This window comes from Diceros bicornis, chromosome 39 (assembly GCF_020826845.1).
Source record: "Diceros bicornis minor isolate mBicDic1 chromosome 39, mDicBic1.mat.cur, whole genome shotgun sequence".
NCBI classification, from domain to species: domain Eukaryota; kingdom Metazoa; phylum Chordata; class Mammalia; order Perissodactyla; family Rhinocerotidae; genus Diceros; species Diceros bicornis.
Window position 1 is genome coordinate 10,565,203 of NC_080778.1, and position 13,336 is coordinate 10,578,538.

Genomic DNA, 13,336 nt, shown 5'->3' on the forward strand with positions numbered 1-13,336 from the left:
GGAATGTCCATCAGTGTCCAGTGAAATAAAGGCTGAGAAGAGTCCATTTTTCTCCCCTTGTAATTAGGACACATCCACTCCCATTCAAGGCCCCCAAACAAAGCAAATAGGCCACTAAAGTCTCTCTCTGCAAATATCGAACTTAATCAGTTCCTTTTCTACAGCTACCCTCAAAGGATTGATGTCAGAATAAAACGTGAAAGAAAATCACAAAGCACTCAACAAATGTGAGAGACGGTAGTAGGAAGAAGAGCATCGGAAGGGCTGATGTCCTTAACACCCAACAGAAGATGACCCCGCAGGATTCCCGGACCCTGGGCTCCCGGCCAGTTCTCCTTCCTCACACAGCAGGACTGGGCTTGGAGTCCTCATTTTCCTCAATCTTGGGAAATACACTTTGACTTAGAATTTTTAAATCTTGAAAGTTGAAAGGAAGCTTGGGTAATCTGATCCAACTTCCCCTCCTCAATCGGCCTATCGACTGTGTGTCTAAAATGGTCTTCAATACTTTCCATGACTAAGTAGTTCTACTCAGATTCCAACACATTTCCCCACCTTCAAAGGTAAATGTCTAGGAAGGGGTTGCTCATTGGGTGACGCAGTTACCAGCAAGGCGCTGCCCGGGGACTATAAGTGAATTAATTCACAGATCCATAAGAAAGGCAATGGTCTCCAGGCTCCCAAGGGAAGCACTATATTGGCACATGAAAAGGAGAGTTAGGATATCAGACATTTAATATCAGCTGAGTGCTATACCAATAACAAACATTATCAGGGCTCAGAAGGGTGAGGAAAAGAAGTCCTCCTCAAGCTAGAGTGAGCAGAGAACAAAGTATGGCATTGGTGGGATTCATGGAGGGCCTTGGCTAGAGATTTCTCACATGTGTGGAAGCACTGGCCACTGCCCTCTACGACTTGAATTCTAAGAGGCCATTTAATCAAGCCCTCTCTGCGACTCTACCCGAGCCTACCCTTCACCCCTCAGAATGCTCTGAATGGCTTCCTGAAATGAAAACTCATTACAATTTCAGAGCATCAGTGGACCCTATGGAACTCATCCCAGAGACCCCAAGTCAAAACTCTCCTGTTGCACAAGAGAGACATGCAATCTGCTCAGACCATAGCCTGTGTCTCCTCTCCCAGACCTCTTCCTCCCTAGGTGTTAGAGTCAAAATCTCATTTACATTTAAATCAGATTAGCCTGTAAAATAAGCAGCCCAGGTCTCAGGGAAGTCAAGGAGCTTGGTGTTCTCTGCCCCTCCTTTCTCTTCCCTTTGGCTGTGGTTTGCTGGGATATCTGTAGGTACACGTGGATTCTGAGAGTTATTCACCACAAGAAGATGCTTCAATTCTCCCAGTCTATCAGAAAACAATAGAGGGAAATTGTTGAGTGGGGTGGAAAATGGTATTAAAAAACAGAGCAGGGCCAGGCCACGTGTTACAGCAGAAAGAGAACATGGCGGCTTTCCATAACACAAACGTCAAAGAGAGTCCGACATCCAGTGGGAGGGCAAGGCCGCTTCATCTCATCACCTGGAAGTCTCAACTAGAGAACACAAACTAGATAAAAGAAAGACAGTGGTGCCTCCCAGATTTTACTGAATAGGGGAAAAATGTAGATTGGATCCACATCAAGGCGCGCTCTCCAGGCAAAATCCGCAGACAAATTTGGTGATTTCTCTTGCTGATCTGACAATTCTATGTGCATCAATGTAGAAACATTCAGAACTTAACACCATATCTGGCAAGTAGACGTTGATTAGAAAGTCCTAGATGATCCTATATTGCTACACTTATCACATTCCATATCATTATTTATTGTTATATCAATCCCAACTTCTTTATTATTAAGTCTTTGTTGCCTCTGCCTCAGAGCCTATAGAAGATCTGAGTTAATTACTTAATTACTTACTTTATGAATGAAAGACCTAGCCAGGCTTGCTCTATGAATCAGGCCCACTGAATGTGCGTAGGTCTTTGGAACTCTGGGTTGACAGTTCAACACACACAATGCAACACAGTGACTCACGTCTTCCCACATCTCAACTATGGCCCAGTGTTGGAAGCTGCATGAATTCTTTCACCTACTGAAAAGGAATCATGTTGGTAGGCATACCATGTGCTGTGGGTTGAATTGTGTCCCTCAAAAAGATATGTTGAGTCCTAACCCCCAGTACCTGTGAATGTGATTTGGAAATAGGGTCTTTGCAGATGTAATCAAGTTAAGATGAGGTCATGCTTGATTAGGGTTGGCCTTAATCAAATATGACCAGTGTCCTTATAAGAGGACACACAGGGAGAATGCCACGTGACAACGGAGACAGAGACTGGAGTGACGCGTCTACAAGCCAAGACACAGCAAGGATTGTCGGAAACCACCAGAAGCTAAGAAGAGACAAGCAAGGAGTCTTCTCTAGAGCCTTCAGATGGAGTATGACTCTGCCCTACAGATTTTGGATTTCTAGTCTCCAGAACTATGAGAGAATAAATTCCTGTTGTTTAAAGCCACCCAGTCTGTGGTCCTTTGTTACAGCAGCACTAGGAAACTCGTACACCATGTAAGCATAACTCTTCACTCCAGCTGAAGACCCGACTTCCAACACAGGCCAATGCTCTTCAAAACTCATGTGTTGACCCCACAGGGTTAGCGTGAGAGGGACGCAGGGGACTGTCCCACACTCACCACGCCCACATATCCTGCTGGTGTCAGGTCAACATAGACAAATGCATTTAATGTCTATCATATGTAATTAATATCAAAGAAAGCACATCCAATCATTCAGCAAATACGTACTTAGCATCTACTATTTGCAGGCAGCATTCTAGGCAATGAGGAGACTTCAGTGAAGAAAACTCACAAAATGCCCCGCCCTCATGGGGCTTACATTCCAGTGGAGGAAGACAAACAATTATCAAACACAAAAGTGAAATACGCAAACTAGCAGGTGGTGATAAAGGTTGTGGGGAAAAATGAAGCCAGGATAAGATGTGCTGGGGGAGGGATAGGATTACACTGTTATAATGGTGGCAAGTGGTCAGCTAAGGCCTCAGGTGAAGGTGATGTTGCATGAAGAACCTAAAGATGGTGAGGGATCAATCCATAGATGTATACAGAAAATTGTTCAGGCAAAGGAAACAGTAAGTGCAAAGGCACTGGGGTGGAAGGTGCCTACCACATTAGAGAACGAGCAAGGAGGCCCGGGGACTGCAGCTGATAGTGAGGGAAGGCATGGTGTTGAAGATGACCATGTGCAGCCTCGAAAACATGTTAGGATTTTGGTTTTTATCTGAGAGAGATGATGAGCTATTGGAAGGTTCTGTGACTTCATGCATCGTGAGAATCACCACGGCTGCTGCTTTGAGAATAGAGTGTAGGTGAGAGGGCAGGAGCAAGGAGACCAGTGAGGTGATTGCAATAATCCAGGTAAGGAGGCTTGGACCAGGGCAGTAGCCATACTTCCCTGCTTTGCCAAATCACACACCTGCACGCTAACTGTAATGATCTCAAGCAGAAATGGCAAAAATAAATACTCTTGAAAAATAGGCTTTTACCAATCTCAAAAGGTTACATATTGTACAACTCCATGTATATAACATTCTTCAATGACAAAATTATAGAGATGGAGAATGGATCAGCGGTTGCCAAGGATTGAGGTGGAGGAGAAGAAGGAAGGTGAATGTTTCTATAAACGAGCAGCACGAGGATCCCTCTGATGGAACATTCTGTATCTCGACTGTGGTGGTCGCACAATCTACACACGTGATAAAATTACATAGAAACACACACACATACACACACACGTTGGATTGTGCCCACGTCAGATTCCGGACTGGGAGCCTGCACCCACAGCTAAGCAAGATGTTACTGTGGGAGAAACTGTGTGAAGGGCACGTGGGATCTCGGCGTTATTTCTTCCAATTGCTTGTGAATCTACTAAAAAACTAAAAACTTTTAAAAACGATTAAAAAATAGTCTTTATGCCAATAGTGAAGTCTAAAACCCCGACCTTTATGCTTGGGAAAAAGTCACATGACAGGAGACTCCTGATAAATGATCACTTAAAGCATTCTTTGAAACTGAGCCGCATGAAACACAACACACCACCCGCCTTCTGTGTGAGAGGCACACCTGACCTCTCCGTTTGCTGAGCGGAAGCATCACAGTGACGGCTACACAGCTGTGCCACCACTGGTCCGGAAAGGCTGGGCCTTCTCTGCAGGGGAACGTTATTCTATAAAACACTGCGAGAAAACAGTACGGAGATTCCTCAAAAGTTAAAAATAGAAATACCATATGATCCAGCTATCCCACTACTGGGTATTTATCCAAAGAACTTGAAATCAACAATTCAAAGAGATCTATGCACCCTTGTGTTCATCGCAGCATTATTTACAATAGCCAAGATGTGGAAGCAAGTGCCCATTGACTGACAAACGGATAAAGAAGATGTGGTATATATATACAATGGAATACTACTCAGCCATAAAAAAAGACAAAATCGTCCCATTTGCAAAAACATGGATGGACCTTAAAGGTATGATGTCAAGCAAAATAAGCCAGACAGAGAAAGACAAACATTGCATGACTTCACTCATATGCTGAAGATAAACTAACACATAGATAAAGGGAACAGATAAGTGGTTACCAGAGGGGAAGGGGGTTTGAGGGTGGGTGAAAGGGGTAAAGGGGCACATATATATGGTGACGGATAAAAATTAGACTATTGGTGGTGAGCACGGGGCAGTCTATACAGAAACTGATAAATAATAATGTACACCTGAAATTTCACAATGTTATAAACCAATATGACCACAATACATTAACTGAAAAAAAAAACCCACTCTGACGATGAGACGGCACTGCCCTCATGAGACTGTGCCACTGAGGCAGCCTTCCCCTCCATGGCAGAGGACCCGACTGCCTTCACTAAAGCCTACCAATCTGCCCACAGGTGAATGCATGAGACTCCGGGTACCCTGGAACCCGTTCCAAAATGACATTGTTCTAGAACCTACGAGTCACGTCAGATAGGACTGAAGGTAAAGACAGTAGTTAGGAGCTGTCAGCTTGGTCTATATTATAATGAAGAAACTCCCAAAGCCCCAGATAAATAAGCAGATGTAAAAGAATGCCCAACCACAATGAATGGAAGCATCAACTGCCCCACCTGGCCCGACTCCAGTGCCGTCCTCCACTCGGCTGCCGGTGCAAGATCCCGCAGACCCAGTGACGTGCTGCACCGTGGACACTCCTTCAATGGCCATAGGTTTTTTGGATTATGGTCAAACTCCAGGACTTTCCTGAGCTGGCTTCTGCTGACCCCTCCAACCCTGCATGCCACCATTCCTCCAGGGAACCATTTTGCAAGAGCCACCCAGAACACTCATGTTTCTGCGCCACAATGCTTCTTGCCTCCACACCTTCTCATGTGCAGCGTGGTCTGTTCCTCCACCTGAAATGTCCTTCCTTGCCTTCCTTCTCTAACTGACGCCCACTCCCTCTTCAGAACCCAGCTCAGATATGGTTGTCCTGGACCTTGCAGGCTGATTATCCCCAGGGACTGTCCTAACATGTACCACACTATCTGTATCCTCGTCCCCCACCCCCGCCCCTGCCTGTGCATTCTCTCACATGGGCACTGTGTTTATGGGACTTTGTATCTCTGCATCTGACACACACTAACATTTGCTGACTGACTGAATGAATGAATGAATGGATGGCCTTCAAATAGAGAGCCACACAAAGTTCGAGCTGGACGGGGCCCACCGCCATGTCTATAGTCCAGTCCCCTCATTCTGCAGATGAGAAAACTCAGGCCTGAAGAGTCTGCCCAAGGTCAGGCAGTGCAAATCAGCAACCGGGTCAGCGCTAGAGAAGTGGAGGAAGAGATGACACTACAAGATAATCCCTAAAGACAAACCCCAGCATTTAAATGACACGTTTCTTCTGAGAAGTTCAAACCACTTTAATGTCATTACTATTCCAGTCTCTCCACCTCGATGAGAGGGAGGGATCTGGCAACCCCACAGGTTAGCAACTAACATTTCTCAGCATCATTCCTTGATTTAAATGGTCCGCTGTAAACAAACTTGAATTGCGGGAGTCTTCTGGTTAAAATACAAGGCTGACAGGTTCGAGGTTGTGAATTCCATTGTAAGGATCAAACATTCACAGGGAACCAACCACTGCATTAAACATTGAAGGGTCTGTGGAACAAACTAGATGCACAGCACTGGCCTCAAGGGCAAGTTTTAACAGGACCCACTCATAAAGGGCACTTCCCACAGAGAGGATCTTGCTGATATCCAAATGCCAAATATATTTGTAACAGGGAACACGATTCGCAGCAACTTCATCTTAAGTTAAACCCTACTCGAGTTCAACACGCTTTGGTGTGTGACAGATCATTTCTCAACAGCCCACAGCGATGGTATCCGAGTGTAGACTGAGACGGGCATCCTAGCAAATCAGAAATGGCGGTGCCGGCTCCCACCCTGACCTAAAGAAGGAAACAAAAGAAATAAAGGAAACCTCCAAACCAACGGGAGCCAGGATATGCTGCAGGCAGAACATGGGATTTGCATCCAGAAGATTGGGGTCCAAATCCCGGGACTACCACCTACTAGCTTACTGACTCTGGGAAAATGAGTTAATCCCTCTGAACCCGGGTCCCTCATAGTAAGATGAGGATTCCACCAACTTCACAAGGTTGCTGTGAAAATTAAAGGAAATGACACACGGGGAAACAGTTAACTCTGTGGCACTTTTAACTACCAGTTATTATTAACAGGAAACGAAAATGCACACCTAAGAACTCATAAAGATGAAAACAGAATGATGTAGATTGTACTTTATAGATTATGATGATAGTGTCACTTAATCATTTCCTCCACATACAAGGACCACAGTAGAAAAATGTGAGTAACCAACACTGACAGCTCTCCAATTATTTTGCTACGTTTATAAATCTGCCTTAGAATTTGCTAAGACTCCAGCTGAGGTTTAGGCTTCAAAGTGCTTTCTCACCAATGATCAGTTGAAAATTACCAACATGGAGTCGCTTCCACTCTTAACGAGTCGTTTGCCTTTCCTGACTTCATATATGAAGGAAGCTCCAAAGAACAGCAAAATTGCAAAAAGGCAAACACTAAGGGAACACCAAAGCAGAAAACTGAACGTTTGTCCTAATTTTCTTATCTCTATGCAGCCACAGCTCCTGGGGCGGGAAGGCAAGCGGCCGGCGGGCGCCGGAAACGCCGCGGGCAGGCCAGGAGCGCCCTCTACGGGCCGCGGAGCGCAAGCGCGGCCGCCCGCGGGGCTGAGAGCGGAAAAGGAACGGGGAGAAAAATGCGTCTTCCACGTGACGTCATCCAATACTCAGTGGCACAAACATTCCTTATTCAGAACTTCTAAATTTTAACCATCTGCTCCATATTGAGGAATATGCCTTAATAAAATAATAATAGTAACACAATTCCCCAGAATTGAATTAAATTCATATTCTTTGTAACTAAGACAAGAATAACTTCTGGAAGGAAGGAAAAGAGGATGTTAGCTCACATGTATAACCAATGCCTCTCTGACTCCAAATGCTCTAATATGTGTCTACTAAAATTGGTAAAAGAACTAATGAAACAATATCCATCCCTGCCCCCAGGTACCCAGTTCTCCCCAAAGGCAGCACCCAAGATTTCAGTTTCGGATGTATCCTAACATAAATAGTCTATATATTAACAAATAAATACACATACATATATATTCTTTTCTCTCCTTTATTATTATACTTTTAAATACTGACCTCTATATTTTCTAACTGAAATAAAAGCTCCTGACAGGAGGTTTAATTATAACCCAAAAAATCCCTAAGTTCCATGGGGAACAATGAAGACAGGCCTGCATCTTAACTGGTGAAGGGTGGTGAGGACCTTCCTGAAATGTTTGCGTCTAGGGTCCCCCCACCCCCACCCTCATCTTTTGCAGTAGCAGCATAGCAGCCCCCAAAGACGTGCACATCCCAATCCCCAGAACCTGTGAGTACGTGACCTCGCACGGCAAAGAAGATTTTGCAGATGTGATTAAGTTAAGGATCTGCAGATGGAGAGATTATCCTGGACTGTGCCAGTGGATCCAATGTAATCACAAGGGTCCTTGTAAGTGAAAGGAGGAGACAGGACGGTCAGAGTCAGCGAAGGTGATGTGAGGAGGAAAGCAGAGTGATGCGATTGCTGGAAGGGTCCACGAACCGAGGAACACAGGCGCCCCTAGAAGCTGAAAAGGGCAGGGACCAGATTCTCCCCTAGAACCTGCAGAAGAAGCACAGCCCTTGATTTTAGCCCAGTGAGACCCACTGCGGACTTCTGGCCTCGAGAACTGTAAGATAATAAATTGGTGTTGTTTTAAGCCACTAAGTTGGTGGTGATTTGTTACAACAGCCACAGGAAACTAATATACCCCTCTACTCCTCAACCCCCCCCCGCCTGTTTTCAGGGAATGGCTTTTATGACTTAAACAGAGATATGAGTGGCCTTGGTAAGACATGTTGATAATGCTCTGGCACTATCCGGTGATAACTTTCCAGGGGCGTGAATTGTCACTCTGCCATTTTATTACAACCTCTAATTCCATAGTAATGAACTGTGTGCTCAGTTGATGAATAAAAGAGTTCTTTCATCTGACTGGGCTCCAATGCACAAGATAAAAGGAAAGGGTATATTCATCTCCTCCTCTCAAAGAGGGCAGAAGTAGGAGGGAAACTCTCAGAGCTGGAGGTGGACTGGGTCACAGGAAAGCTCTTGTGAGATGGAAGGACTCTTTCCATTCGCTTGGTCTAGTGGAGATTGACTAACTGGCCCAAGGCCACACAGCGGGTGAATGACAGCACTGAGACTCAAACCCGGGCATCTTGATGTTGAACCTACTGCCCGTCTACATGCCAGTGGTTATCAAACTTTATGTTCTCTGATTCCTTTCTACTCTTAAGTTGATGAGGATCCACAGAGATTACATTTATGTGGGTTTTTTCTATTGACATCTACTGACCAGAAATTAAAACTAGGAAGAGGTTAAACTATGTATTTATTAATTCATTTTAAAATAGCAGTAGTAAACCATGACACATTGACATAAAAAACTGGAGTTTATGGAAAATAACTTTTCCAAAACAAAAAGCAATAGCGAGAAGAGTGCCATCATTTTGCATTTTGGCAAATCTCTTCAACAGAAGAGAGCGAGATCTCCTCCCCGCTTGTGCCTTCAGTCTATTGCCGTGGGTTGTTTTGGTTGAAGTACCTGAAGAAAATCTGGCCTCACACAGGCACATAGTTGAAAAAGTATTTTAATAGCCTTATGGAGCTTTGATACTACACCAAAACTCATCAAGTAGCAGGTTGATTACAATGTAAAATCTGAAACCACATAAAGAATTTTTCATATTTTGTTACATTAAGGATCCATTGGGCTACCTTGCATTCTGGCTGGATCTTTTAGCCAGGCAAGATTTTGTAACCCTCTGCATCGGTCACTTGGACTTACTGGTTCACTTGGTTATGCAGATTATCTAAATGTTGACACATTTTATAATGCAGTATTTTAAAATCACATTCATTTATATCACCACTGATCTTGTGAGAAAAAATTTTAAGTATTGGGCAACTTTCAAGCTTACGCTGCTGGAGATGACTTGGCACAATTCTAATTTTCACTTGAAATCTCAAATTTTATCACAGCGAGACAGTATACTAGCGTATACTGAAGTTATTTTACAAAGGGTGGGCCCTCTTGGTTCATTTTTGAGAAGATGTCAGCGAAATTCCCAGGTCAGAATAACTAGTTCGTCTATAGTCATTCTTTCTGGTGAAGATGTTCCATGAAAAAAGCAGCTAGTCCACGTCACAGCTCAAACTACCACACAAGTGCTTTTCCCCAGGATTACTGTTGAATGTGGGTAGAAGTTTATGTGCCTTTCTCATGTCTTCACACAGAACATTAAAAAGACACGCATTCAACGGCAGAGATTGGTAAAATATAATAATTTTTACTGTTGAACCAAGGACATTCTTAATTGAAACTGGCATATCTTAACTTCAAAGGCCCAAAAAATTCAATGACCACTAGTTCATTATGGTGCCAGTGCCCTGATTCTTGCTAAAGAACCAGAAGTTTTACCCACCAAGATTTTGCACTCTCGCTGCAAATGTCAACATGGTGACAAAGGCAAACAGTATCTTAGCATTACTTTGAAAATAGTTTTGACCTTGTGGATTCCCTGAAAGGGTCTTTTTTTTTTTTTTTGTGTGAGGAAGATCAGCCCTGAGCTAACATCCATGCTAATCCTCCTCTTTTTGCTGAGGAAGACCGGCTCTGAGCTAACATCTATTGCCAATCCTCCTTCTTTTTTTTTTTTCCCCAAAGCCCCAGTAGATAGTTGTATGTCATAGTTGCACATCCTTCTAGTTGCTGTATGTGGGACGCGGCCTCAGCATGGCCGGAGCAGCGGTGCGTCGGTGCGCGCCCGGGATCCGAACCCGGGCCGCCAGTAGCAGAGGGCGCACACTTAACTGCTAAGCCACGGGGCCGGCCCCCTGAAAGGGTCTTTAAAGAAAAAATTAAAATCACCCACAACCACCCTAAGATTACCGCTATAAATGTATGTGAGTGTGTGTCCCCACATGTTGTTAGAAAAATGTAGCCTATCAGACTGGCACGCGCCATCATAATTTCAATGGTTTCATAGTGGTTTATGGTAGGAATGGATGGGGGGGCATCACTTGTTTATTTTGTTTCATGTTTCAACTTGACCACCAAGTTGAAGGGTTTATTTAAGACCTTCAGCACGCCCTGCAAATTACCTCTGTTTTAAGGAAAGTCCCTCTGAGCTGTGGTGGTCTGCCACTATGAATGTGGTTCTGAGTGACTTCATTACAGCGATTCTGGCTCCAAAGGGTTAGGGGGCAGGGGAGGGCCTGACTCAAGCAGTTTGCTGGCCCATGCATTTATTCAGCCAGAGAGGGAGCAGTGTGCCCACGGCCTTGCCGTCAGACCAAGAATACAATTCCGGAGCGGTGACTGTAGCTATGTACAACAAGACAGACAGGAAGCCTTTGGAGGAACAGATGAAATCAATCATGTGCCCCATGATTTCTTTCACAGCACAGAGAGCTATCTGCAGGTTATGTCTGTTTCTTTCCTTCTATTATTTCGTTTAAATGCAGTAGACATTCATTTCAAAATGTGCTTCACCTCCTTTGTCCATTTCTAGTCTGGTCATCATTTTACTGCAAGTCCCACGTCACCAGAGTAGAGAGAAGTGCCAGCAAGCGTTCCAGCTCCAACATTCCACAGCTCAGTGATTTACAGAGCAGAAGGCAAGACAAGGAGGAGTGCGGAACCCGGCAGGATTCCGGGAGCTATCACAAACATCCCTAAGTCCAGATGTGCTCAAATTAACCCACCGGGCAGGTGGCAGTGGAATCTAACAGAATAAAACTGTAATCGTCACAAAGCCAGCTCAGCATTGCTTCCAGTTTTAGTCCGTTTGGGGAACAAAAACTCTTTCAACAATCAGAAAATTTTAACTTGGAAGGAAAAAAAAAAAGCCACGAGTTGTAGGTGGGGAAATTGAACGGTTTAAAAATAGTTTTATTCTTGTTAAGAACTGTACAAAATATTCCATGAATGCTTTCCTAGAGATCGCTAACAGAGAAGAAAACAAAACCTACAACTGGCACTGCCTTTTGTGAAAAAGTGGCATTCGGCATCTGGGCGCTTAGTGTAAACCTGAGCAAGCATTATGTATGATGTTCCCACAAAAAAGAGCCACATGGCAATGTGACCCCCAACTTTTCCCCCTTTCCCTCATAGTAAGATGGCAATAAAAACACTAAATAGCATCATACAGCAAGTAGCCTTCACTGGAATCTCATTTGAATTTTTATAACCCAGCTGGGAGTTAACAGTATCAACAAAAATGTGGACTTCTTGGATTCCGACAAGTCGATGATATAAATAAAAGCCTCACAGTTTCAAGTGTGAAAATGCCTGCACAGGAGGTGGGAACAAGGGCCGCCAAAGGCTTTGGGATGAAAAACCACCACAAACTTGTCTCCCTGTGCGGGAAGCATACAAGAAATCTGACAACAGCAAGCTGGCATTTTCTGGAAAGCATTGCTCACATTTCAGCCCTCAAAGAAAGTATCCGTCCCCGTCTCCAGCCTCAGCCTAGCTTCTCCCGAGCCGACTCTCCCACTTCCCTCTTGCTCCTCTCAAGACAAAGTTCCCGCCGGGATGCACCGGCCTCCGGGAGAGCACGGCTTCTCCTTGGGCACAGGGGTACCCGACCGCCCCGCGGCAGCTCGCAGCTTTTCCCTGTGCGCTTCTAGAAGAATCCTGCCTCTCTGCCTCCCTTCTGGTCTCCCGAGGGCTGCCCTCCAGCAGGCATCCCTGCTTCGGGGCAGGTGAACTGGAGGAAAGAAGGATGCCCACGGAGAAATTCTGGTCATAGGAAAACATCACCCCCACCCCCGCCGCAACGCCTAGAGGTCGCTTTTCTTTTCCTTTTTTTTTTTTTTTTTCCCTCCTTTGCCTGAATCTCCCCGGGAAGTTAGACTGCTCCAGTATCCCGACTCCGGGGCGTTCGACGGCAAAGTTGAAACCGAGGGCGCTGGGGTTCCCCTGGCACCAACGGTGTCCTCGCGCCCGCCTCCCGCGCGCGGGCGCCAAGTACCCAGACCCTGCGTCCCTAGCTGCCCCTCCGCGCCCCGACCTGCGAGCGATGAGGACGCACAGGTTAGTGACACGACACGCAGCCAACACAGAGCGGGGCGACGGTCCCCGGAGCGACAGGCGGGGTGGGTGGTGCACAGAAGGTGGACAGAGAAGCGGCGCGGAGGGCCGGGCAGCCGAGCCCCGGGCTGCGCGTACCTGGAGCCCCCGCCGAGGAGACGACGGGCAGCAGCGCGGCCAGGAGCAGCAGCGCCGCCCAGGGCAGCGGGCGCCGCGCGCGCGGGGGAGCCCCGGCCTCGGGCGCCATCGGGAGCCCGGGTGCGCGGCGCGCTGGGCGGGGCGGGTGGCCAGTGGGCGCTGGGCCGGAGTCGGGGAGCGCGGAGGCGCCGCCGTCGGATCCCGCCGTCCGTGTGGGTTTGCGCGCTCTGCGCCGTGCCCGCCGCACTCCGGCCCCGCGCCGATAGCTCACGGCCCGCGCACCGGCCGCCGCGCTCCGCACTGAGGCCGCCGGCCGCCGGCCGCGCCTTTTAGCCGAGCATGGGCGCCCCCTGCCGGCGGCGGGGGCATGGAGCGGCGGGGGCGGCGGGGGCAGCGGGGGCCGAGGCGGGCGGGGCG

General features: G+C 46.6%; 1 protein-coding gene across 1 annotated transcript in view; it reads right to left on the reverse strand.

Moving 5' to 3' along the window:
• Positions 1 to 13,076, reverse strand: part of FNDC1 (fibronectin type III domain containing 1) — a 101,668-nt gene extending 88,592 nt beyond the window's left edge. The window contains exon 1 of the mRNA XM_058534059.1: positions 12,920 to 13,076. Within this exon, the coding sequence (XP_058390042.1) occupies positions 12,920 to 13,028 (109 nt within the window). The 5' untranslated portion in view covers positions 13,029 to 13,076. The remainder of the gene's footprint in view (positions 1 to 12,919) is intronic.
• Between the last annotated feature and the right edge of the window lie 260 nt (positions 13,077 to 13,336).